The sequence below is a fragment of the Candoia aspera genome, chromosome 15 (genome assembly GCF_035149785.1).
Source record: "Candoia aspera isolate rCanAsp1 chromosome 15, rCanAsp1.hap2, whole genome shotgun sequence".
In the NCBI taxonomy this organism is placed as follows: domain Eukaryota; kingdom Metazoa; phylum Chordata; class Lepidosauria; order Squamata; family Boidae; genus Candoia; species Candoia aspera.
In genome coordinates this window covers 16,524,494-16,550,450 of record NC_086167.1, presented here as the reverse complement: position 1 = coordinate 16,550,450, position 25,957 = coordinate 16,524,494, and the positions used below count along the sequence as shown (strand labels likewise).

General features: G+C 57.6%; 2 protein-coding genes and 1 pseudogene across 2 annotated transcripts; all 3 read left to right on the top strand.

Moving 5' to 3' along the window:
• Nucleotides 1–504: 504 nt before the first annotated feature.
• Nucleotides 505–7,360, top strand: GLTP (glycolipid transfer protein). Its single transcript, XM_063315650.1, has 5 exons — nt 505–696; nt 4,953–5,014; nt 5,416–5,549; nt 5,675–5,825; nt 6,219–7,360. The coding sequence occupies exons 1-5, from the start codon at nt 525–527 to the stop codon at nt 6,399–6,401; spliced, it is 702 nt and encodes a 233-aa protein (XP_063171720.1). The 5' UTR covers nt 505–524; the 3' UTR covers nt 6,402–7,360.
• An 8,627-nt stretch (nt 7,361–15,987) lies between these two features.
• TRPV4 (transient receptor potential cation channel subfamily V member 4) lies at nt 15,988–25,504 on the top strand. Its single transcript, XM_063315613.1, has 15 exons — nt 15,988–16,364; nt 16,487–16,659; nt 17,349–17,501; nt 17,988–18,128; nt 18,608–18,906; nt 19,277–19,456; nt 19,578–19,736; nt 19,966–20,058; nt 20,339–20,412; nt 20,974–21,139; nt 21,271–21,337; nt 22,370–22,686; nt 23,334–23,461; nt 24,069–24,190; nt 24,991–25,504. Exons 1-15 carry the CDS (start codon nt 15,988–15,990, stop codon nt 25,146–25,148), a joined length of 2,607 nt encoding a protein of 868 aa, XP_063171683.1. The 3' UTR covers nt 25,149–25,504.
• Nucleotides 25,505–25,807: 303 nt separating this feature from the next.
• LOC134505998 (U2 spliceosomal RNA) lies at nt 25,808–25,957 on the top strand (annotated as a pseudogene).

The window sequence follows — 25,957 nt, the reverse complement described above, 5'->3', positions numbered from 1 at the left end:
GCCCAGCCGGGCTTGGAGAACCCGAGTCGGCCCGTACTCTTCAGAAAGGGTGGCTGGCGCCGGGCTGGCAACCCCGAAGCCTTGGCCCGTCGAGGCGGGGGAGCGCAAAGGCCTTCCGTACGTGGGCAGAGGCGGTCCGCCCCGTCCCCGCTTGCTGCTCCTCCGAGGCCAGGCTCCACCGCAAATCTGGGCGCCGCGCCCCCGCCTTTCGCCCAGGGAGAGCCAAGCCCGGAGCGGAGCCGCGGCCGGCGCGCTTCCCAGCCCGTCAAGCACGACTCGGCCTCGCCGGATCCGGGGCTGCAGCCGCTCCGCTACCTGGCAGCGCCAGCTGAACGGACGGCGGCCCAGCCAGCGCCCTGTCCGAAGGGGCCCCCTGTCAGCCCCGCCCTCCCCGGCTGAGTTCCTCCGCGGGGCCGGACTCCCCTCCGCCGCAGTAGACTGCCCCGCGCCAGGTGGCTCGCCTCCCTTCCGCCCCGGGCCGCGGGAGGAGGCTCGCCGGCGCCCCGCCTCCCTCGGGGCCGGCGATGCCGGGCTCCACCCCGGCGACGGGGTTTCTTCTGCCTGACTCGCCCGGTGAGCCGGCTGGTCCCGCCATGGCGCTGCTGCTGGAATACGAGTTCCGGACGCTGCCGGCCGACAAGCAGATCGACACGGAGCCCTTCCTGGAGGTCGTGACGCACCTGCCGCCCTTCTTTGGTGAGTCGCGGCGGCGCCCCTTGACTTCGGGGAAGCGCACCGGCCGGGCCGGCTCGCGGGCTTCCCGGGCAGGAAAGGGGAGGGACGCTCGCAAAGTTTCCCGTCGCAACAATAGCCCTGCAGGGAAGGGCATCCTTGTCCAGCGATCGCGGCTGCGCGAGGGGGGAGCCTTGGGGTTCCCGCTTCCTTGGGGCTCCGCGAAGGGGCGGCTGAGAACGGGAGGAAGCCTCGAGGATACCCCATCCTCCTACTGCCTCCTGAGACTGCTCCTGCTCTAGATGGCTGTGGAGGATGGGGTTTACAGTCCAGGTTTTTGGAGGCTAAAGACGCCTCCCATTTTCATCCTCAGCTGGAGGGTGGGGTGGGGGGAAGAGCAGGAGCTGCGCCTGTGCAGAGTTGGAGTGCCTGGGCAGGTGCTGAGGTGGGAAGTCGGGGGCCATTTCTAGACAGGCCCTTTGGATCCCATTGGGGTTCTCTGCCCCACACTGCTTCCGGGGCTTCCTCTGAAATCCTGGGGTCGGGCTGGCCGGCCCTTCTCCCTTGGCCTCACTTTCCCCAGCAGAGGCCCAGGCCACCTGTCAGGGCTTTGCAAAGCGGCAGATCTTTCTAGGTGTCCCAGTGGACAAAAGGTTGCAGAGGTTGCCAGACTGGCTTGAGGGATACAAAGCCTTTGCAGAGAATGTGAAACTGAGACTTTAATTCTTAAATAAACTGAATGACAGAGATACCAGACATCAGGGATCCACTTTTTCCATTCAGGTTTTGTTTTCCTTTGTTCTTTTGGGGGTGGGTGGAACTATGTTGTTGCTACGTAACTTAAATTGGGCCTGGTCTTTCATTAATGTCTGTGTCTTGGGGCATGTGCAGAGGGCCCTTTGGCTGCCTTGAGCATGGTCTTCCCTGCACCAGAGGCTATCACACCCCTGGGGAGGCCTTTTCATCCAGCTCCTGCCATTCCCCTGCACTGGCTTTCTTTGGCCGCGCCTGGTCTCTTGCCTTCCCCTGCCAGTGCTTTGCCTTGGGAGGGAGGCCAGCAGGCCCCTTGGATGGGCGTCTGGCTCCTTGACAGACTGGACACAAGCAAGCGGAGATATTAAGTTAGCAGTGGAGCTGGGCCTCTCTCTCAAGATGCCCCTAGAAATGAGATCTCTGGGCCTCAGATAAGGAGCCCGCTTTCGTAATGGATGAAACTGATGCTCCTAAAAATTCAGCCTGCCCTCTTTCATCCTTCTCTGCTTTATGGAAAGCAAAGGCCTGGGAAGGCCAAGCCAAGCAACTGAGAAGGCACTTTCTTTTGGGGGGGGCACATTCCAAGGTGGCCTCAGAAACAGATGAGGCTCGAGGCCTCCAAGCACGAGCAGGGCATGCCAGCAGGTGGGGGAGTTCAGGTGGGGGGGTCAGCGGAGCCTTTCCAAGAGTTAAGTTAGTTCAGGGAGGGAAAGAAGCGCCTTCCTTTGAAAAGGGACAAGGGGAAGGTGGGAGGCCAGCAGCTCTTTCTGAGGCTTGTCTGAGCTAGGAGCTGAGAGAGCAAGTGGGATTTCTCCCTTCAGTGCAAGGCTCATGGTAGAAAAATGGAAATTCCATAGATAGGGGCAGTCTACTGGGGAATACCAGGTGCTGCTACTAGACAATGCTGTCTCATTCAGGGGCTTCCTAGATTGGCCCATGAACTTGAAGGCTCCTTTAAGGCATTTCTGGAGGTTCCGGTGGCCCTGCGAGGGAGCAAGAATCAGTTCTGTCCCCCTGGTTATTAAGAAGCCAGCCTGCCTTCTGCATAACCAACAAACAACTTGTTGGAAACGTCATTCTCGGCCTTGGGCTTAGCAAGCTTCTTCTGAATGCTTTTGGACTTGGTTAACTCCCCCCCGCCCCGCCACGCCCCGCCCCGCCCCAAGGTGCACTAGTGCGGCTGGAGGGCAGGTTGCTCCCTTCAACTTGTTCTTGAAATGCTGTGCTGGGGTGGCTTGCGCCACCTGCTAATGGTGGTGCAGTGTTGGAACCAGCTTTCGTTTTGCGCTGGGGACCTTGAGATGGGCTTCCCCAGCCAGCTGTGCTCCTATCTGCGCACTGCCTGCTGCCACTGCCTGGCAGCCTGGCCCGTCTCTCTCGCCCTCACCGATGGGAAAAGCAGGAAACCTGTGTGAAGCCTCCCGGGTGCGCCGGCCTCTCCCTTCCCTCTTGTGCAACCCTTGGAGGTCGGATTGCGCCACTCAGACACCTTAGCCAGCTGCTCCCCCCCCCCCCGCCCGCTGGATGCTGCGCAGGCCCCGGCCTCTTCTCTGATCCAGGTGGCCCTGGGTCCGAGGGTTCAGCCAGCCGGTCCCGGCACCCAGACCGGAGGGGGCCTCCCGGGTGTGGAAAGGGAACCTTGCCTTCGTCTGCAGACGGGCGCTGGGCGGCTGCTGGGAGACCTAGCTATCCGGCGCTCCAGGAAGCCGCCGGGAACAAGAAGAACGGGAAAGTCTGGGCTGCTGTGGAGTCTGGAGGAGGAATCTCGCCCGGAGGGCTGCGTGGTGAAACAGGCAGCCCCGGAGCCCCCTCCCTTGGAAAATTGCGGGGCGGGTCTCCTGGCTGCCAATCAGGGGCAGATTTGGGGCAAGCGCGGCTCCGACCCGAAGAAGCCCCGGGTTCCTCGAACGGCCAGGTGGGAGGGAGCCTGCTGGACCCAGGTGATTCCCCGCGCGAGGTCAGGCCGCTCCCCGGGCCCCTCCCTCATCTCCTCCCCGACTCCTCCGGGAGGCTGCGGAAAGCGCTCCGGCCGCAGATCCACGAAGGGAGCCCGCTCGGCGGTGGCTGCCGGGCGGCGTTGGGTCCCTCCAAAAGAGGACGGGGCATCAAGAGCGGGGTGTGTGTGTGTGCTCGCGGGCCCCGGGAGGCCTTCCTGGCGCCGACCGTCCCACTCCGTCAGATGCGGTCGAGTACCGCCGAGCAGGGGGTTCAAACAAGGACCAGGTGCAGCCCTGCCCTCCCCCGCCATATTCAAGGTGGCAAAGCGGGGAGCGAGAAGGGTCCGCCTGCTCTTGCCCGCCCCCCCCGGCTTCCCCCGGTGGCAAAGACCACCACTGCCCCCCTCCCCCCTGGAGGGACCCCCTCCCCCCCGCATCCCATCAGGCCAGCCAGTGTTTTCAGGAAACAATGGGTGAGCCTCTTCTGCCTCAGCGCATACAATATTGGTCATTCTGTGACCGACGTACAAAGCCCGCTTTGAAAATCTGATGGCTTCTTGCTGGCAAGTTGGTCCACTTGGCATTCAGAGAAGCCCTTCTGTCCCCCCCCCCCCCCGACTTCTACCAGTAGTTCCATAAAGTGCTGCAAGTTGCAAAATGTCTAAGGAACCTCCTTGGGAGCCAAGACTCACCCAGAGGATCCATTTATTTGTTTATTTCAACTATTTGTGTGGCCCCTCTATCGCATCATAGTGACTCTGGGTGGCTAACAATTCAGGAAAGCCTGCCAGCAACAGACGATAATGCAAAGTTGAAACAATCATTTAAAATCTATAGAAAAAAAAACACGCATTAATGATACAATGTTTCTGTGCCTGGGAAACCATCTGAAAGAGGGAAAAAACCTCACACACAGACCAGGTTCTACTCACATTCCGGGCCAAAGCTTGAGGGGCCCACATGACTGGGGGGTGCTTCTTTGGGCTGCCCAAAGCCCCCCAGCATTGCAGAGGAGGGGCCAGCCAGAGCAGGGCGTGTGTTGCCTGTGCAAGGCTGAAAGGGACCTGTTTCTAACTTCCTTCCAGTGGCTCAGTCCACACAGGTACAATTCTCCTCTCCCTGTCCCTGCAGTGTGGGTTATACTGGGGGAATAGGATCCAGGTAAAAGGACTGGAATCAGGGAGATGGCAAGGTTGAGGGAGGAGTCCTTGAAGGCCATCTAATCCACCCCCAGCTCCCGCTGCCCGAGCAACAGTTCGCCAGTCTCTTCCTGAAGGTGCTCAGCTGCTCCCCCCCCCCCCCCCCGCTACCATGAAATGGCTTCCTGGTGTAAAATTAAATTTCCCCGTCAGCTGGGACTAATTGCTGACAGCATCTTATAGCTGTCTGAACACACTCCCTTCATCAGCAGGGCTGATGGGGGGCTGGGGGGGTTCTGCTTGCAACAGCGCCCTGTTCCCCATCCCATCAAGTCACCCTGGGTTCAAAGGCATCCCTCAGCCACGGCAGGTTGGGTCAGGAGCCCCACTGCTACCGGTGTCTCCTCTGGGGAAACAAGTGGCCCCCCGACCTTTGCTCTCTCCCCCACAGACTGCCTGGGCGCCCCGATTGTCTATGCCCCAGTGAAGGCGGACCTCTCTGGGAACATTAAGGTAAGGGAGGCCCCAATCCTGGGAAAGTGAGGGGCCCGGGAGGCTCTGGGGAAAGGGGCTGGCTGATGGGCACTGGGATTAGGCCCAGCTGGCAGCAAGCTGCCATGTCGTTGTTTTGGGTGTGGTTTGTGGCTGTTGTGGCTTGCAAATGAGGGCACCGGATGAAGAAACGGTGGGTCAGCATAACAGGAAGGAAGCTCCTTTTCCGAGTCTCTGGGTGAGGCCAAGGCCACCAGCAGGGGTGCAGGAAGAGGCAGCTTCAGCCTCATTTGGAGCAGGGTTAAGTGGGCTGCTGATCCAAACGCGTGCCCACCCACCACCTCTTCCACTGGCTGCATTTGTCAGTGGGACCCACACGCCCCGTGGGTGGCCTTCACGAGTCTCTTCTGCTTCGATTTCAGAAAATACGTGCGGTTTATGAATCGAACCCGGCCAAGTTCAAAACCCTTCAGAACATCTTGGAAGCAGAGAAGGAAATGCACGGGTCGGCATGGCCCAAAGTGGGGGCCACCTTGGCCCTCATGTGGCTGAAGAGGTGAGGGAGTGACCACGAAGCCACTCCTGCCCTTTAGGGGCGGCCAGGAGACCTCCTGGGGCCCCGCCTTGCAGGGGGGACCCTGGCAGCCTCTCAGAGGGGCTCTCTCCCCCTTTTCCTCACAGAGGGCTCCGGTTCATCCAGGTCCTGCTGCAGAGCCTTTGCGATGGTGAGCAGGATAAGGAGAACCCGAACCTGATCCGCATGAACGCCATCAAGGCCTACGAGCTGGCTCTGCGGAAGTACCACGGCTGGGTGCTGCAGAAGCTCTTTCTGGTGAGCGTTGCCTCATCCTGAGTCCCCGAGTGGGCAGGATCAAAAGGGGCCCCTGGCTGAGACCTGGCCTGCCTCTAGGGGGGGTGAAGGCAACACCCCTGGACCTCCCCTCCAAAGGCTTTGGGGGGTCTCTGGGGTGGAACAATTCCAGCTCTCATGCTCTGGCTCTGTGGGTGCGGGGGGGGGGCAGGTTTTTGCAAGGCTGGGGAAAGCCAAGGCGGCCCCATGATTCCTCCTCATCCCCAGAAAAACAGTAGCACTTTCTGGAACCCAGAGTGAAACCCCACACTGGAACATCAGGCGGAAAAGCAGAAGCCCTTTGCTCCCTCTGGAGGAGCGAAGGGGTTGCCCGTCCGTCCGTCTGTCTGTCCCCTGACTTGCCTTCCTCCCCAGGGCTCCGTCTACGCTCTCCCCTACAAGTCAGATTTGTTGAAGGCTCTGGAGAAAGGCCAGGAGGTCAAGGAGGAAGAGACCATGGAGAAGATCCACCAGTTCTTAATGAAAGCAACGCCCATCCTTGACACAATCTACGAGATGTACACAAAAATGGATGCTGAGCTGAGTTGCAAAGCTTGACCAGGCCCTCACCAGCCTGGGCCCTGTTCCTTTGCCTTCCCCCTCCTTCCCCCTGCCCCCCTACCCCCGCTGCTCTGCAGCCCAGCAGGTGCCTTCCGGCCTCTGGAGGCCACCTAGACAGAAGATCTGCAGCGGCTGCCGCAGACATGTTTCTCCTCCCTGTCCTGAGCTGGGGCTTAGATGTTCTTCTGTGGCCTTGCTCTAGTGGACTTACTCCTTTTGGGGAAATGAGGGGGGGCAGTACCCCCCCCCTTTGCTCACTGGGGCTGCCTGCCAGTGAGAACCTGTTTTCCTCTGAGCTTCAGACAGCCGGTTGCCTCGGTAGAGCCGAATGCACCTGAGAGATACTGGTCGTGCACTGGGACGGGCTCCTGTGGAATGTCCCACAAGCTGTGCCAGGAGTGTATGTGAAGGAGGAAAGCCTCTTTTGAGTGAGCTCCACTCCTGGGGATGCAGCTTTCTGGCAGTGGGGCAGAAGTGGATGTCCTTTGCCGCCTTCTGGGGTGGTTGTTCAACTCTTCAGTCTCACCCTGGCATCCTAGCCCAGTGTTTCTCAACTGTGGCAACTTTAAAGATATGTGGACTTCAAGTCCCAGAATTCCCCAGCCAGCCATGCTTGCTGGGGAATTCTGGGACTTGAAGTCCACATATCTTAAAGATGCCAAGGTTGAGAAATGCTGTCCCTGCCTGACCCCACAAAGATTTCTTGAGATCTTGAAAACCAGCCAGCTAACACCAGCCAGCCTTCAGTGACTGTTCTGAGTGACTCTTGGGGTGAACGTCAAGAGTCTTCTTTGCACAACGGATGTCTTCAGGGAACTGGCTCCAGCTTAAAACTTGCTGTCATTTTCTGGGGCCCAAGAACCATGCGAGGGCTTATCGGTGTTACTACTGCTTGATGCCTTCTGTATACAGGTTTAGGGAAACCAACCCGTTCAAATAAAATGTAATGAAGGAGATGTGTCACTTCCTGTTGCCTTGGTTTGCCCAAGGAAGACTCGGTGGGAGGGACAGAACCCTGCAAAAACCACACTGGCCAGGGATTATGGAGTGCATAGCCTTTTCTGCTAGAGGCAGACACAGAATTTGGGAGCTTTAAGATACCTGCTTGGGTCATATGTAGATAGATGTGTCTAATTAATGTGCTAAAACTATTTTGAAAACACCTTTGAGGGCAACGTCCCTCTGGTAGCACATGTGTTTATTTGTCTGCCAAACTTCTAGGCCACCCAACTCCAAAGCGACTCCAGATGTGTGAATCTGAAATTGAAGCCGACAACGCCCCCCCCCCCAGCTGGTCCTGTTGCACCTGGTACATGGTGGACAACATGGGAAGGGGCAGAGGGCTTTGCCCATCATGCTTGCCTTATCAGGGGTCCCCAGCAAATCTGGACTGCCTCTGGATTCCCAGCCAACTAGGAGAGATGACCATTTTTCAGCAGCTGGAATTTGCTGCATCACACCAGCAGGGGGCACCCTTCTCTCACAGATGGACTCTCAGCCAGTGGCGGGGGGGGGGGGGGGGGGACTCCTGCAGCACCAGGAAGGAAGGGGTCAGCAGATGCAGACCTCTAAGTTTTGCAGAAGGAGAAAAAGTCATGAAGGACTGAAAGAATCTCTTTGGGGCTGAGTGGCCATAAGGGTGTTGAGTCCCTGGACACAGAATGATCCTACGACAGGTTCCCCTCTGCCCGCAGTGCCAGTCAGTCCAACCCACTGAGGTCTGGGGGATTTAGTCTCAAGTGCTTACTGGGCTGCAGCCCCCCTCCCCGGTTTTTAATTCATGCCCCCCCCCCCCGCCCGCCGCCAGTCAGCCCAGGGCTCAGTGTGACCAGGCTGGGAGCCAGCTCCACCAGGCACCTTGGCAGTCCAGCTTTCCTTGGGGCAGAGGTGGAAACCAGGCCTGTCCAGGCTGGCCAGAAAATTCCTCCCTCTGGCACAGACATAAGCCCTTGTCTGATCCCAACTGAAGCTGTCAGCCTGGCCGGAGGGAGGGGGGATGAGCAGGGAGGCCCCCGAGATTCAGATTCCAGGGCGGGCCAGGCAAGGGAGGTGGCCCTCCCAAGGAGACCCAAGGACTTGCGGCCCCCTCAGAGAAGGCAGATGGATTGCAGCCCCCCACGTCCCTCTTGGCCTTTGGGGGCATGGTGGTCATAGTCCTGCCCAGCAGTCGAGGGGGCTAGGAAGATGCGCCCCCCAGATGGGGGGCTTATGGCCTTCACAAGCAGCTGCCTTGGGAAACCAAGGGCCCTCCATTGAGCCCAGCCTTGCCTGCAGTTTCATCTCTTCAAGCCAACCTCTTGCGGCAGGGAGTTCCACAGTTCTCCTGTCCTTGGATGATCCGGGTGGATTCTACCTCTGCAAGGATTCTTGTTCTCTAATTGCTCTAACCCTAGAGTGCCATTTTAAAGACCCATCTCCTTTTTTCCCCACTCAGTGTTGCAACTTTTACTCCTTGGGCATTCCTCCAGCGTCAAGACCCCTCAGGCCACTTCTCTGCCCACCTGGCTTCTACTGAAAAGGGGGAAGAAACTCATCCTTTGGTTGACTAGAGAGAGAGAGAGAAAGCTATTAAAAGAAGCTTTTTAGCCTCACCTGAACTCCATCCCTGGCAATTGTTTTGGCCAGGCCGTTATGGGCTGGGTGCCTGCACAAAGACTTTTAAAAACATTTAAAGAAAGGAGATAGTCTCATTCCACCCCTTGCTCCTTTTTCCACCCGCGGGGGGTCATTTCTGAGGCAGCCAGGAAGAGTTTGGTTTGGTTTTCTGGGGGTGGGGTCCCCTCTTTATTTCCTTTGTTTACAGCCCCCTCCCTCGCAGAATGGGAGACTCTCATCTGGCTCTGGGCTCTGTGCTGAGGTCGAAGGTTTCAGAGGGCGGTTGGGGCCAGGAGGGGGCCTGGGAAAGCCGGGGGGAGGGCGTCTTGGTCTTGAGAACACCTGGAGCACCAGGGAAAGCGTTTCCTCCCGGAGGACATTCCAAGGGTGGGTGGTGTCTGACGAGGTGAGGTCTCCACCGGGGCGGGCAGGTTATCTCGGAGGTTCCAGCAACTTCGCTCCGCGGGGAGCGGCCCGCCTGGCGGAGCGGGGGAGGGGGCGGGAGAGCGCGGGGTGGGCGTTTCTTCTGTGGGGGGCGGCCGGCCGGCCAGGCGCCAGAAGCAGCGGCAGCGGCAGCCGTGGTGGTCTGGAGTTGGTGCATCCGCGCGGAGCCGGGGAAGGAGAGCCGCTCGCGGGGCGCCCGGCGATCCTCGGCGGGTGCAGTTCCAGGCGGGGCGCTGAGGTGAGCAAGGGCGCGTCTGGCGGGGGGGGGGTGGGGGGGTCGGGAGGGGAGGGGAGGGGAGGGGTGGCCGCACGCACCCTCGGCTCCCGCTCGGCTTTCCAGGGAAGACGGCTCCAGAAAGAGGGCCGTTCGGCGGCTGCTTCTGGTTGGCAGGCCCTGACCTCACCCCACAGCTGCCCGGGAGTGAAGCACCCATCATCCCCAGCTGGGACAGCCAGAGAGGGGTGGGGCAAGGATTCGCGCTCTGGGACTCAGGCGCCCCAGGCGGCTAGCTCTCTGCCCCGGAGCCCGACCGGGGCGGCGGGGACGGAGCTGCGACGGGCGGGCCGAGCGCCTCCCCTCCCGCGAGGTCCGAGGAAGCGGGGCTGCAGCTGTGCCCTTCGGCCGGGCGCAGCTCTGGGTCCTCGCGAGGTCTCCTTTCTGGGCCAGCCACCGAAGCCACCCTGGGGGGATCCGCTGGCCGCGTGTCGCAGCGAGAGCTGTTCGGGCAGCTCCGGACAGGGAGCAAAGGCTTTCGCCCCCGGTCAAGCAGGCGGCGGGACTGAGCGGGCTTCACCCCTGCGCCGCCCTCCCGCAGGCCGGGCGCCCAGAGCGAGTGCGGGGGGGCGGCGGCGGATGCTGCGAGGAGGAGAAGCACCCCCGGCTTGGAATCTGCTCCCGCCAACGTGGCCGCCTGCTGGTTCCCTGGCTAGCGACTGTCCGGCAATAGGAGCGTGAGTTCGGGGTCAGCTCCGTCCAGTCTCGGCTCTGGTTCAGGCAAGCCACCGACTCTCTGCCCCGCTGGGGGACCATTGCTCTGCCCTGCGGGGTTGTCGTCAAGAGCTACAGGAAGCCCTTCGGTGGCTGTTGGGCCTTGGAGCAACTCAGCCCCTTCCGCCAGGCTGGGGCTAAGGAGTTAGAGCGGAGCTGGCCTGGCCCTGGGGGAGCACTTTTCTCCTGCCCCACAAGGAGGGTGGAGGGTCAGCATTCCCACCCACCCCCCGCGTTTTCCACACTTACTGGATGGTGTTGAATCCAGAACAGAAACTCTTGCAGAGCTCCACAGCTTCCCTCAGGGGTCTACTTTTTGGTGTGAGCAAATGCTCCAGTTTTGCTGGCTGGAAAAAGCCTGTGTGAACAGCAGCACCTCGGAATGCCGAAAGACCAGTGAATCATACATGGGTGCAACAGCTGCCCTCCTCCAAGGCCTCTCCTTCTTTAAAGCAGGTGCCTTTCTTGGCTTGCCCAGCCCCCACCCCCTCGGAATCTGAAGGCAGCCAGTCTTGGGGCCCAAACAGAGCCCAGGCTTGGGCATGTGGATTAATCTGAGCTGTGAAATTCTCCAAACTGCTTAAAGCTGCAGGATAGTTGAGGGGGGGGAGGTGATGGAGGGGGAGGCCAAGAGGCGCTCAGTGCTCAGGCATCAGGTCAACTGGTCCAGCAATCCACCATCCTTGCCCCACGGCCACCTGGCCACAGTTGGAAGCCTGCCGGATGCGAAAGGTCCCTGAAGGGGTGCAGGTGGGGAGAAGAGGGGTTGTTAAGCTACCTAAGTGACTAGAAATGAAGGCCTTTCACACCTTATTGGCTCGCTTCCTCCCCTGCCCCCCCCCCAACCTCTCCATACATAGCCTGTGTCCAAGCGCTTCCTCAGAGCTAGGAATAAATAGGGAGAAAAAAGGGTCTGTTGGGGTGTGTTTTAACTGTCCCAGAGCATTTTGATGTGACTGTTTTCCTGTGCACTACTATTTTCACAATGTGGCCTCACGGCCATTGTTTATTTGGTGATACTTATTTGTTTGCAATTTTATATTAGCTGTCTTGAATTCTATCTGTCCTGCTTTACATTTTGCAAGAAAGGCTTGGCAGGTGAGCCCCGTGAATATGTATGCGCTTGTTTCAGTTCATATCCGCCCAAGGCGGTGAAATTGTGCCATGAAATAATAAGGGCGGGAATTCAGAGACGTGTGATTCAGAGTGATGGAATGGGCGCAAGTTTAGAAACTCTGCTGGCTGAGGACGATGGGAGTTGCCCCGCAATGGGTCTGGAGGCCCCCCCAGCTGGGAAGGCTGGTTTGGCTGTTGGCAAAGCCTTGTGAGAAATGGGGAGACTTTGGAGCAGGGCCCCTGTGCTGGGGAGAAGGTCTTTTGTGGCAGTTTGCTCTGTCGATGCAAAGTCAGCCCAGGTGATGTTTTCTGGGTGTGCAGGGGGGAGCTTTGCAATGCTAACATGGGACAGAACTCAGTGAACAGGCAAAGAAGTCCTTTGGCATCAAAGCTGCTCAGTGCCGTGGCGTGTGCTCCTGGTTCAGAGGGTGTCCCTTCAGTTTTTGAAATCTGGGCCGAGCCAGAAAGCGCTTTTCTTCTGGTGCTCGAAGGAGGAAGTTTGGCTGCTCTCGTTCCCCAAGTGCTTCACGTGGATTCTCTTCCTGGGGGCTGATGCAGGTCTGCAGGATCAGGGAAGGCTTCCTGCTGTGTTTTGCTTAGGCCTGGCTCAGCCCATTGATTTGGGAGCTCTCCAACTGCTTCTGAAATTCAGGTCTGTTTAGCAGCTTTCCAGCATCAATGGAGCACAGAGCTGCCCTGCCCCTTGGCCTCCCCTGCCCCTTGGCCTCAGCCCCTCCAGACAGAAAAACAGCCGGGTGTGTCTGGATTCTGTGGACTCCCTGGCAGGGTGGCGGAGAGCCCCAGTGCTGCCAGCGACAGGAGCCACATCAGAGGAGACAAACTGTGCCCTCCGGCCAAGCTGGGAGAGTGCTCTTCCCTCTGTCCCCAGCCTGGTTGTCCCCAGGGCACTTCTGGGGTTGCAGGCCTGGACTGGGGGGGACAGCTGGCCCCTCTGCCCGGAGATGCAGGGATTCCAAACCGGAGCCCCCTCCCCTCCCACGCTTGGTGGGTGGCAAAGCCTCCGATAAGAAAGTGGTGCCTGTTTTGGGGGGAGGTGCCCATCCCCTCTGAGCAAGCAAGCGCAGCCTCTCTCCCGGCTTGCAGCTTGGCTGGCAAGGAAGCTCCTTGCGGTGATCCGCGAATGGAAGCTTTGAAAAGCTTTGGTGGGGTGGCTAAATCTGTTTCCCAAAATAGGGCTGGGGGGAGGGGAGGGGAGGGATGGGCAGAATCAGGATGCCTCTCTTGCACACTGCTGCTTTTGGGGGCAGCCTTAATGACGCAACATGGGGTGAGCTCTGCAGGACCTCTGTTCCACAGGAGCAAACCAGATTCCTTTAAGAAGCCCACAAATGGGACATGAGAAAACTCCCCCCCCCCCCATGGTTGCTCCTTGGTGGCCGCTCTTCCGTGTGGGACAAGAGGCTTCCTTTAACCGGGCCACTTCTTTTCTATGAACTGAGCCCATCATCCTTTTTTCCAACCATTGCCACATATTGTGGTGGGGAGTTCCACCATTTAATTATGTTGTCAGCCAACAAGCTGCCGGGGGAAGAAGCGATGGCCAGAGAGCAGAGGGCTGCCGAAGGAGGCCACACGTCTCCTGTTTGTCAAGCTGCTGATTTGGAGTCCTTTGATCATGGAGGCGGAGAGCTCCCTGCTCCCACCCTGCAGGTTCTTGCTGTTGGCCTTTGAACAGCTCACACAGGTTAGAGATCTACGTTGCCCTGAACCCTGTGCAGCTCCCGACTTATGGGGCAGCGAGGAGCTGGCAAACCCCACTGGGGCTCTTGAGTCCCACCACAATGTTGGATTCCTCCTCTCCCAGTGTCCGCCCCCCCCCCGCCTTCCTTTCCCAATTGCTCTGGAACTGCCAGTTCCTATTTTATTCCTGCAAAACTGCTCCAAACCTCCATGCAATCTTGGCCCTGTCTATTAGGAAGAAGCCGAACAGGCTGGAAGCCCATTTCTGCAAAGAACAATAGAGGATTGCTTTGTGCCCAATGTTGCTGGGTGCTGCGCCCATGCTCCTGGGCGCGGGGCACAAGGCCAGACTCCTCCCTGCTTAAGGACACGGTGGCTTACCCAAATCCAGGGCTTTTGGTGGCCCCAGCTTCTGCGCGTGGAAGAAGGGGGAATCTCCTGAGGGTAAAGGCTTGGGAGGGGCTGGCTAGTGGCCGAGACACTAGCACAGGGAGTGCAGCGGAGAGGTGGGTGCTTGCCTGGTGGCTGGTGGAAAATGGTCAAGTGACTTCCCAAGTGCTTTGTAGCACTTTTCTCAGTTGCAGTGGGAGCTTTGTGGTAGATTGGGCCCCTCCTGGTTTTTAGATGAGATGCTTGGATTCAGCATTTGGGCAGCCAAATCTCTGGGGCTGGCATGCGAGTAACCGAGGGCAGATGCCTTCTGAGCCCCCGCAGACTGTTCCCCTTCTTGCTCTCATTCTGAATTCTCCTTTTGCAGCTCACTCCCCCTGCCCGGCATCATGGGGGGCCAGTCTGGGCTGAGTCTCTTGCACTTCCTGGCCCTTGGCCAATAACAAACACTGTGATTATGAACACGCCCAGAAGTGCTGGCGGGTCTCCCCCCTGCCCCCATTTGCAAGTGCCAATAGTTTGGGGTGCTTCGCTGGGTGGCATCCGGGGAGGCTGCTGCTGCTGCTTTTGGCTAAGCCTTGCCAATTTGGGGGAAGGGGCTGAGTTGGTACCCAGAGGCGGGCGGGTGCCATAAGTCCAGCAGCAAAGAAGGCTGTTGTAGGACCAGCACCATCCTGCCTCCCCTTCAGGAGTCCAAGGCAGCCCCATGCGAGGTGTTCTTTGCTCGGTTTATCCTCCCAAGAACCCTGCAAGGTGGGCTGACTGTGAGACCATAATTTGTCCATAACTCCAGGGAGGCTGAGCTGGGTGGCCCTGGTTCCTTGGCCCCCACACATGCTGGGGCTCAGCCACAAGAATTAACTGGAGCCTTAGGGTCCATTGGCCCTTTTGCGCACCCCACCGTTCGCCACTTTGCATGAATCGGGACTCCAGGCCTGGCTCATCTGGAAAATCCGTGCTTCTCCCCATTCCTGTTTTGGCCTGGGGAAAATCCTCAGGATTCAGCTTGAGAATTCCAGGGCTGGGGACGCGATGCAGCTTTTGTCTGACACCTTCCAAGCATGCCAGAGCATCTTGGCCTCTGAGCCAGAAGCTGGACTAAATAATTCTGCCTCGGCTTTCTTTGGCATGCCTTCGTCAACCTGGTGCCCTCCGGGTGGGAATTCTGGGATTTGCAGAATCCCCTCCCCGGCCCCCCACAAAGGAGGGTATTGGGTTGGTGGAGAAAGGGCACTGCCAGAGAGAGGCATTTCCGATCAAGGCGGGTGGAGCATGTGGTCTGACTCTTGGGCACGACTTCTTCCCTTATGAGGCTGGTGTTGTGCCCAAGAGGCTGGTGGCTGGCGGGGCCCCTCCAGGAGTGCCGCATCTTGCCCCCGCCTGTCTGGATTTTGGGTGGGGTCTGAGTGACGTTTCCAGGAGCTGTGAAAGCACTCCTTGTTCCCTGCCCTGCTGGCGCCAGAGCCTGAAGTGAGCTGCAGGCTGGTGGCCAGTCGCACCGTCTCTCAGAGGCCTCTCTGAGAAGCAGGCAGGCTGTGCCCGTGGGAGGGAGGGGCCAGTTGGGTCAGGCAGGGCAGCCCCCCGCCTTCCTTTCCCAGCCAGAACATCCGCATCGGGGCACACTTGGCATGTGCCGTTGGTGCCCTATCTGCCCCGGAGGAAGAGCCACGCAGCCTTGAGCTGCTGGGCCTTGCTGAGCCAGAGAGCAGAGGTGGGTGGTCTCGGGCCCCTTGCTGCAGGGGGAGGGGTTTGGGCCTGGGCAAGGGGCCCCCTCCTCAGCTTCCATCGAGAAGGGAAACAGAACTCCCGCCAAGTCCTTGGTCCCCTTTGCTCTGGGGGCACAAACAAAACAGCACAGTTTGTTCTCTAGGCTGGGGGAGGGCTTGACGATGGTCCTGCTGTCCTCCTTTTCTTCCCAAAGTATTGATCACCACTAACTGCTTTCAAAAGGTAGTTTAATTTAAGCAGATGAAGGGGCATTCTTTCCTAATGACCTAAGGAATGACGGTCTCTCTCATACCCTGGAGTTCCTGTGGCCAACGTGGTTTGTGATCCTTTTCTAACTGAGACAGAACATTTCGGAACATCTGGAACTTCACACTCTCCAGAGCTGCTAACCAGGACCTTGCCGGGGGGGGGGGTGTCTCTGTGGGGCTGGACGAGGTGACGTCGAGGCCAACAGCCTCTGATCATCGGCGGCAGCAGCAGCAGCAACGGCTCTTTGCCACCGGCCCCGAGCATTGCAAGGCTGTGCACGCCAAGGGCAGCTCTTCTTGCACCAGCGAAGCCACCTGCCCAGTCTCTGACCCACAGTTCCTTTTCCCCCAGGCCGCCCATGCTGTGCACGCCATGGCTGAGCCAGAGGACGCCCCCCAGACCAGCCCCAGCGAGGCTGCCGAGAGCCCGGCCGAGGAGACCTCCCCGCAGGGTGATGCCTTCCCGCTCTCATCCCTGGCCAACCTGTTTGAGGGCGAGGATGGCTCCGGGCCGGGGGAGGCCCCCTGCAGCCCCCCAAGCTCGGGGGACAGCAAGCAGAACCTGCGGATGAAGTTCCATGGTGCCTTCCGCAAGGGTGTCCCCAACCCCGTGGGCCTGCTGGAGTCCACCATCTACGAGTCCTCCGTGGTGCCGGGGCCCAAGAAGGCCCCCATGGACTCCCTCTTTGACTATGGCACCTACCGGCACCTCCCCAGCGACAACAAGCGGAGGCGCAAGCGGGTCCTGGAGTGAGTAGGGGGCCCGCCTGAATGCAGCAGCGCAGCTTGCTGTGGGGGGAATGTCGAGCCCCCCCCCCCGCTGCTTCTCTCCAGCCATGCTGAGCCTGTCTTCTCTCGTGGCCCCTTCCTAGGAGGAAGCGCCCCAGCACCAAGGGGCCCGCCCCCTGCCCCCCGCCCATCCTCAAGGTCTTCAACCGGCCCATCCTCTTTGACATCGTCTCCCGGGGGTCCACAGCTGGGCTGGATGGCCTCCTGCCCTTCCTGCTGAGCCACAAGAAGCGCCTGACCGACGAGGAGTTTCGAGGTGGGCCAGGCTGGGGGCCCAGGGTGTGTGTGGGTCTTTGTGGGGAGGGAGAAAGGAGAGGGGCGTGCCCTGGCCAAGAGACTGGCAACCAGGGCAACAGCTACAGATGCCGCTTGGCGCTTTAGCATTGCTTTGTCTCAGGCTTTGGGGCTCCTGGTCCACCCCCAGGAAAAACAGCATCGACCCATGAAATCAGAACAGATTAAATAGAAAGTTGCCTGTTACGTCTCTGCCCCATTAAAAAATTTGCTCCCGTCCAGATCTCTTAGAGATCTGAATTATTGCAGGTTTTTCTTGGTAGACAGGAATGCTAGAAAGCGCTTTTAGAAGGAAGCAGCTACCCTCTGGAGCAGGGGCAAGCATCTGCCGCAGATGTCCTGGAAATGCCAGGGGGTGTGCCAGCTGGGGGAGCAAAGGCGGGTGGGGCATGGTGGCTGGGCATTCAGTTCGGTTGTCAGCCAGTGGTGGAGCAAAGCAGACTGGGGGCCCGACGGGGCAGAGGAGACCCACTGTCAGGCCCCTGGGTGAGGAGTTGCTGATGATCTTAAGACTGCCTCCCCTTCTTGGCCTAGCCTACCTCACAGAGTTGTTGTGAGGATGAAAGAGGGAGAGCCTCGAGTTCCCAGGAGGAAAGGGGAGGTATCAGTGTAATAAAGGTGCCATCTTGTGCCAATTTTCCCCGGTTCCAGAGCTCTCCACCGGCAAGACATGCCTCCCCAAGGCCCTGCTGAACCTTAACAATGGCCAGAATGACACCATCCCATTCCTGCTGGACATCGCTGAGAAAACGGGCAACATGCGGGAATTCATCAACGCGCCCTTCCGAGACGTCTATTACCGAGGTGAAGGCCCTTCTCTGCTGGTCCCCGGGCAGGGCAATTACTTACACAAGGAGACTCAGTCAGTTCCGGTATCACGATGCCTGGCTGTGCTTACTGAAGTTGCTTGCACCATCCTTGCTGCACAGAATCCCATACATGAAATAAATGGTGTTGTGATTTTGAGCCACGCTGTATGGTGCAGGGACTGTCCGAAAGATCAGTGCCTGGAAAGTAGCTTTGGGACGGTGAGTTGGACCGGGTACCATTTGTTCATTACAGTCAGGATCAAGTGACGCAGTAAGATGCCCATTTGGGCCTTCGGGAGGACCAATTTGAGAGAGTTTTCAAAATGGAAATTAAGGTTTGCAGAGTGCTGAGCCACACCGCATCAGGCACGTGTTTCATGCACGTGGAACTCAGCAGGGGATGCCCGGAGGACCCCAGCCTTTGGGGCAACAAGGGGGGAAGGTGAAACGAGGCTCTCAGCAAATGGTTCTGCTTCTTTAGGCCAGACTGCCCTGCACATTGCGATCGAGCGACGGTGCAAGCACTATGTGGAGCTGCTGGTGGAGAAGGGGGCCGACGTGCATGCCCAGGCGCGCGGCCGTTTCTTCCAACCCAAGGACGAGGGGGGCTACTTCTACTTTGGTGAGTGAAGGAGGCGCTCCTGGACTCTGCAAATGGCTGCTGGTCTCTCGTGAATGTCCTTCTTCTCTAGACCGGGCCATGGATGTCCAAGGAACTCGGTAGGTCTCTGTTTGCAGGGAACTACAGTCTACATGTGGACCGTGATGGAGACGAAGGGAAGAGGGAAACCACGGGAGGGGAGGATGAAGGGAAGCCAAGCGAGCTGCCCTGCCTGGGGCAGGAAGGATGCTGAATGGATGGAAATTTGGGGGATCAAGTCGCGGAAGGGCACCTTTTCAGATCTGGGGGCCAACAAGGGGCAGAAGGGAGGGCACATTTCAATCGCTCAGAATGTTAAATTGGGCCTCGTAACAGCTGGAAACCAGTGGATCTTCTAGCGGTTCACTGGGCATTACCCATGCTGGTTTGGGGGTGTCGTAGATGGCGGAGCTGTCTGTCTTTGGGAAGTTGGCACACGCCCCTTCTCCACCCCTGCGCAGGGGAGCTGCCCCTCTCTTTGGCCGCCTGTACCAACCAGCCGCACATCGTCCAGTACCTGACAGAGAACGCCCACAAGCAGGCTGACCTCCGGCGGCAGGACTCCCGGGGCAACACAGTGCTCCACGCCTTGGTGGCCATCGCAGACAACACCCGCGAGAACACCAAGTTTGTCACCAAAATGTATGACCTGCTGCTCATCAAGTGCGCCAAGCTCTTCCCGGACACCAACCTAGAGGCCGTGCTGAACAACGATGGCCTCTCGCCTCTCATGATGGCGGCCAAGACCGGAAAGATAGGGGTGAGATGGGGGGTGGGCTGGGGGAGCAGCAGGAAACAGCCCAAACCTTTGCAGCCTCGCAGAGTAGTTGAGCAGCTCCCAGAGAGCTGAATCCCCCCAGCTGGAATCAGTGGAGTGGTCTGTAAAGTACTGCCGATTCCAACTGCTTGAAAAGGTGGGCTGAGTCCCAGCTCTGGAACGGACTAATCTCCACCCCAGGGGCGCCAAGTCAGCTTGAGAAAGTGCCGGCCTGAAACGGGTTGGCAGAGAGCCTGCCTGGCATGCATTCGGGGCTGGGTACCTGTCACTGGCCCCTTGGTTGCCTGGGCAAAGCCACCCCCCCCCCCAATTCCTCAGGCCGCTTTGCACCCCCTGCCCATTCCACCTGCAGATCTTCCAGCATATCATCCGCCGGGAGGTCAAGGACGAGGCCGCGCGGCACCTCTCCCGCAAATTCAGAGACTGGGCCTACGGGCCGGTCTGCTCCTCCCTCTACGACCTGTCCTCGCTGGACACCTGTGGGGAGGAGGTGTCAGTGCTGGAGATCTTGGTCTACAACAGCAAAATCGAGGTGAGGTCAGCAGGAGACTCAGACAGGGGCGCCTTCTCTCGGGAGCCCGGGCTCTTCCGGCGGGAAGACTCTGCCCTGGCTCCTGGCATTCCTCACGGTGCCCTTGCCACCTCCCATCCAGAACCGCCATGAGATGTTGGCTGTGGAGCCCATCAACGAGCTGTTGCGAGACAAGTGGCGCAAATTTGGGGCCGCCTCGTTCTACATCAGCGTGGTCTCCTACCTCTGTGCCATGGTCATCTTCACCTTGGTGGCCTACTACCGCCCCCTGGAGGGCACAGTGAGTACACCACCTGTTGCCCCCTTCCAGGGAAGGCTGGGCAGACGGGGGCAGGCACAGCAGCTCTGTGGTGGGCCAGGTGGGGCCTTTGCCTCCAACGGAGCCCCACCCTGGTGCATCGTGGAAATGAAAGGGTGACGTTCAGACGGGCCCTCCCTCCCACCAGATGCTCTCCTTGCATTTTCCAAGGTTGGGGGCACCTCTCAGTGCCACTTCTCTCCTTCCCCAGCCCCCATACCCATATGCGACCACCCCTGACTACCTTCGCCTGGCCGGAGAGATCGTCACCCTCTTCACAGGCGTCCTCTTTTTCTTCACCAATGTGAGTGGGGATGGGTGTCTTCTTGCCTGGGGGGGTCCCCGTCTTGCTCCTCCTCCAATTCCCCTTAGCGCCTCTCCTTCCTTCCCCTGCATGCTGAAAGTTTGTGGATCTCCCTTCCCTACCTAAGGGAGGCCCTTCCCTGTCTCCTTTCAGAGCCCCCTACAAATCGTCCCTGCTGCTTCTGCATCTTACCCCTCCCCAGCCTTTCCAGCTCCTGTCTGGGCATTTTGGCTGTGTCCTCGTTTCCGGCTTGAACAGTTTTTTCCCTCTCCTTCCCCAGATCAAAGATCTGTTCATGAAGAAATGCCCAGGAGTCAATTCCTTCTTCATTGATGGTTCCTTTCAATTACTCTAGTGAGTGGAAGAGAGGAAGTCAGCTCTGTGTGTGTCTTGGGGGGGAGGCTTTAATAGCGACCCCCAAGCCATAAACTTTCTAGTTGAATGGCAGTTGCCATGAAATCGGGGTTTAAGCCTATCGGCAGCTGTTACCAGCAGGGACCACGAGGACCATCCTTGCCCAGAGGCTGGGGCGGGGGGGGGGGGGCTCTGCTCTTCTAATCCTAAATGTGAGTGGAAGGACAATAATCCCTGTTTCTGGTGCTCCTCGGGGAACTTTGGACTGGCCGCTGCAGGAGTCAGAATTCTGGTTTTTTTCCGTTTTCCTTAGCAAGCTTGTCCATGTGTAGTTCCAAAACAAAGGAAGTGTTCCCACCCTACTGGGTGCAGCCGAAAAACCACGGGGCATATTTAAAGAAAAGAAGCCTCACCTGCTTCTGGTGCCCTCCAGATTCCCACCTTCTTGGGGGTTGTCATAGCAAACCTGTGGGACAGGTGGGGTCATGTGGGTGTCCCCCATGCCAGGCATTCAGAAACTGGGCTGCCTGGGTACCCACCTCAATCTTTCCTCCCCTCCAGCTTCATCTATTCTGTCCTGGTCCTGGTTGCAGCGGCCCTCTACCTGGCTGGCATCGAGGCCTACCTGGCGGTTATGGTCTTCGCCCTGGTGCTGGGCTGGATGAACGCCCTCTACTTCACCCGCGGCCTCAAGCTGACGGGCACCTACAGCATCATGATCCAGAAGGTGAGGGAGAACAGGGCCCCTTCCCTTCGGCTGGCCCGGGGTGTGAGACCAGCCGCGGGGGCTGCTGCAGCCTGGCTCAGGGCGCAGCGTGTGAACTCAGCCTCCCTGTGCCATTCTATCTCCGACTACAGATCCTGTTCAAAGACCTTTTCCGCTTCCTCCTGGTTTATGTCCTGTTCATGATCGGCTATGCCTCAGGTAAGGCTGTGCTCAGCAAAGCCTGGCGCCCGCTCTGCTCAATCAGCATTGTGCCTTTATTTCCAGCCAGGCCTCTTCTGCTCAGTTTGGGTTGGGGGTCCTTTCAAAATCCTGAAGTGAAATATGTTCTTTCAGTTCCAGTAACATTTTCAAATTCCCAGTTCTGTTGTTTCATGAAGTTTTCAGATCCTGCCAGCAGGAAGCAATGCGCTCTGAGTCATAAGATTATCCCCAAGTACTTAGTAGCAAAACTGTTAAAGAACACCAGAACTTAAAAAAGCAAACAATAAATTGACACAATTGTGACCATTTTAGAAATACAAAACAGAACCTAGATCATCGGGGAAGTAGGTTCCCCACCCATCCTGCAAGTCTTCCCACAATGGCTGAGTTGAGTTGGAAAAGGGTCTGCCGGAAGCCTTTCTTTTGGATTTCTAAAACTGCCGTAAAATGTTGCATGCTCCAAACAGTGAAGCTTTGCAGTTGCAATGACATAGATGTCCAAGCTGGACTGAATGCCCTTTCCGCTTTTGGGTCGGTTGTCTTAAGCAATAACATGCTGGCACAACATTCCACACCTTAGGATTTGCAGAGTTTCAGCTCCAAGAGAATGGGATGCTTTTCCATAAAGATATGTGAACAAGGGAAACCTCCCTTTGCCAAGGGCAGGGGCTACAAGAGGCCTCCACCAGCACAACGGGAAGCAGCCAAAGGCAGCAGTTAAATTGGAGGAGTGGGCATCCGAACCCTTCTCACCGTTGCCCTGCCTCACGCTGATTTTCCTTCCCAGCAAAGAAAAAGATGCAAGGTCATAAAAGGGGAGGAGGGCAGGGGAACAGTCCCCTTTGCCTTTCAGGGGACATTTTTGACAAGAACACAGTAAGTTTTCTTGCAGAAAGAAAAGGAAAGGCTTTATTCCCCCACTCCCCGCCTGCCATCATTGGCACGTCTCTGTCAACCCTTCCAGGACCCCCCCCCCCATGATGGAATGTGTGTAGGGCGCTTGACTGACAGCTCCCCGGTCCCTTGCAGCGCTGGTGTCCCTGCTGAACCCCTGCCCCAGCGCCGAGTCCTGCCACAAGGGCCGCTCCAACTGCACGGTGCCTGCCTACCCCTCCTGTCGGGACAGCAAGACCTTCAGCACCTTCCTGCTGGACCTCTTCAAGCTGACCATTGGCATGGGGGACCTGGAGATGATCGAGAACGCCAAGTACCCTGCGGTCTTTGTCATCCTCCTGGTCACCTATATCATCCTCACCTTCGTCCTCCTGCTCAACATGTTGATCGCCCTCATGGGGGAGACGGTGGGGCAGGTGTCCAAGGAAAGCAAGAAGATCTGGAAGCTCCAGGTACGTGCCACCATGGGCACCAGTGGGAAGGAGGCTGGCTGGAGGCTTCGTAGCCTCAGAGGGGATCCTGGGAAAGCCCTCTGTTCAGAGGAGCGCCTTGTTGGAGAAGCACACCCTCGGCAGGGAAAAGAAGGAGATGCACCATGGCCTGGTTCTTAAGGCATGAAGTTCTTGAATAAACTATGGTTGTGTTCCACACCATGCTAAACCATAGATGAAACCAACCATCTTAAGGCTTAATGCAGCAAGGGAACCCATCCTCAAGGCTTTCAGTGCAGAAATTATTTTATCATATAACGGAAAAGAAAATCTATTTGTGGGTTGCAATCTGTATAATCAAGGATAGACTTGCAGAACGCATCCTCCTTTCTACTCTCTATTCTGAGCTACACGTTAAAAAGGCTCTGGGGTCGATTCCCAGGACAGAGTGGTCTAACGCACCTTTTGCGGCATCAAGTTGGAGACCCCGAGGAGTTTTGCAAAGCCACTGATGCCCTTTAAGTGAAAAATGGGAAGTGGTTTTTCCTTCACCCATTCCTGGGTTGCTCTGGGGGCCTACAGAGGAACAAGGGCATGGTGGACATGGCTGCATCTCAGCCAGGGGGAGGGACGGCATGGCTGACCCTTCCCATCTGCTCCCCTCCTAGTGGGCCACCACCATCCTGGACATTGAGCGCTCCTTCCCTGTGTTTGTCCGGAAAGCCTTCCGCTCAGGAGAGATGGTCACTGTGGGGAAGTCCTTGGATGGGACGCCTGACCGAAGGTGGTGCTTCAGGTAGAGGGACACTCCCCCACCCCAAGGTTTCTGGGCCACAATAGTCAACCCCATCGGATGGTGAATATGGAATTGGACCGCTGATTCAGCTGCGTGGAATCCGCCCACATTTGTTCTCCTTGGTCCTCCCCTGGCTTTTGGAGAAGCTGCAGGTGGTCATGGAAGGCTCTCTGAGCCCTCCTCTCCATATCTGGAGGTCATCCAGCTGCCCTCCAAAGTCTAGGAAATCTCTTTGCAGGTTTGCCCTTTCTCTTCAGATCCGAAAGGACCAAGAGCGCGTGGGACTCGGGAAGTGGCTGGCTGCTTTCGTTGATTCTTCCCACATTTTCCTAAATTGCAGAAGGGTGCAGAGCCCCCACCTTGAGCCCCAACAAGGGTTCACAGCCTGTTCTCCAAAACTGGCATTTATTTTGGGGCCTGGGTAAGCCCTGGGCAAGCAAGTGTTAGTTAAAGTCCCCTCTGAGCCACTTCTTTTCTGCAGAGACTCAGCAAGGGGGAGAAGGTGCCCGCCTGTGCGCCCACAGCCTGATCCATTGGTCCTCCTGGTTCAGGGGGAGCACCTCCCCTGGCATTTCCCCCTCCAAAGGTAGGGCCTCTTCCTTCGCAGAGTGGACGAGCTGAACTGGTCTCACTGGAATCAGAACCTGGGCATCATCAACGAGGACCCTGGCAAGAACGACACCTACCAGTATTACGGCTTCTCCCACACCGTGGGGCGGCTGCGCAGAGGTGAGGGGGGCGGCTGGGCGGCTTTTCCAGCCCCAGCAGAAATGGCAGGGTGGCAGGCTGTGTGGGGGTGCTCATAAAAAAGGGGTGGGGCTTCAATTGCACAGTCCAGCCACTACCTGGATTATTCGACCCCCTCCCAACACCCCTAGGGTCTATGATCAGCTTCTGCACCAAGCAGAAAAGTTTGCGCTCCCTGATGCAGCTCACTTACTGTAAGGGGAAAGAACCCAACTCCTTCAGGGAAGGTGCCGGGAGTGAGGGGAACACTAAAGGGCACTGTGCTGTGAGTCACAGCAGCCCAGCTGCTGTGAGGCATGCTGGGAGTTGTAGGCCAGCAACATCTGGATTGCTGTGGGTCACTAGGACCCAAAGCTCTGCCAGTGGGGCTACAGAAGAGCCCATCCTGGCCTAGCACTCTCTCCCTCCCGAGCAGAAGCCTCTGGACTGCTCGCACGTAAGAGACAGAGGTAGGAAGGTCTCCCCACATTGTGACACTGCAGCACTACCCCCAACTCGGAGGGAACACTGCATCACATTCAAGACAAATGGCCCTTGATGGACCTGTCCACAAATGCATCTAATTAGTGGCCCTCACCAGGTCTTGCGGCAACGAATGCCACAGATTCTTCCTCTCTCCCCCTCCCCAATTCCAGGGGTATAGGGCCCCCTCCCCTCAGCTCAATGCCACTCTGCTTTTGGCCAAGCCGTTCAGTTCCCCCCACTATAGGGAGAGAGGGACAAGGCTTACCTCGCCGATCCCCGAACCAACGAGAACACTCTCTCTCTCCTGCATGGCGCAGATCGCTGGTCCACCGTGGTGCCCCGTGTGGTGGAGCTGAACAAGAATTCTCAACCGGATGAGGTGGTAGTGCCCCTGGACAGCATGCACTTGTCTGGAGCTAATGCGCAGAAGCCCAGCTACCCTCAGAGCTGGAGGAAGGAAGATGCTCATGTCTAACTGCACAAGCAAGTTTTTTTTTGCCTGACCTCACCCTTTCGGACTCAGATCAGATCTTGATGGAGCTGCTTTCAGTCCTACAGCCTGAAAGAACAGGGTGCCTTCCCTGAACCTGACTTTGGATGGGACAAGAGAGGCCCAGCCTCTTGCATTTTCAACCAAACATTGCTTTTAAAAATCACCCAAAAGAAAGAGAACGTTTTTAGATTGCCAAAATGTGCATCGCATAACCAATTGCATCATTGCACAGAAGTTAGATAGCTCAGGATCTGAGAACTTTGTCCTTCAGGGAGGTTCAACGTGCTGAGGCTAATGCCAGAGGAGTCCAGAAGTGCCATGTTAAAGAAGACATCAGGTGGTCTTCTAGAGGGTCCCCTTTGAAAATACGCACATTCCTAGTTTTGTGTGAATTCCCTCCAGGACAAAAATCCACAAGCATCAGGTGTTCACTGCCTGGGGATTCTGACTCTCCTCCGATAGTATTATTTTGCACAAGGTTTTATTGAATTATTTATTTAGTAATAAAAGCCAAAGCATCTCTATTGTACTTTATGCTTTGGAGGGTTTTTTTTTGGGGGGGGGGGGTTGTAGTACCTGCTGATGTGGAGGAGAAAGGAGGGGTAGTGTTAACTGTGGAGCAAAGTGATTCATCCAGACAACAAGCTTCTCGGCCTTTTGGCTAAGACCAAGTGTAGTATCATCTAGACAGAATTTGTTCCACTTTTGTGTCAAGAGTGGATGGGTGTCCATGGCTGCTTAAGAAGCCATTATTTTATTCATATATATATATATATATATATATGCGCTTA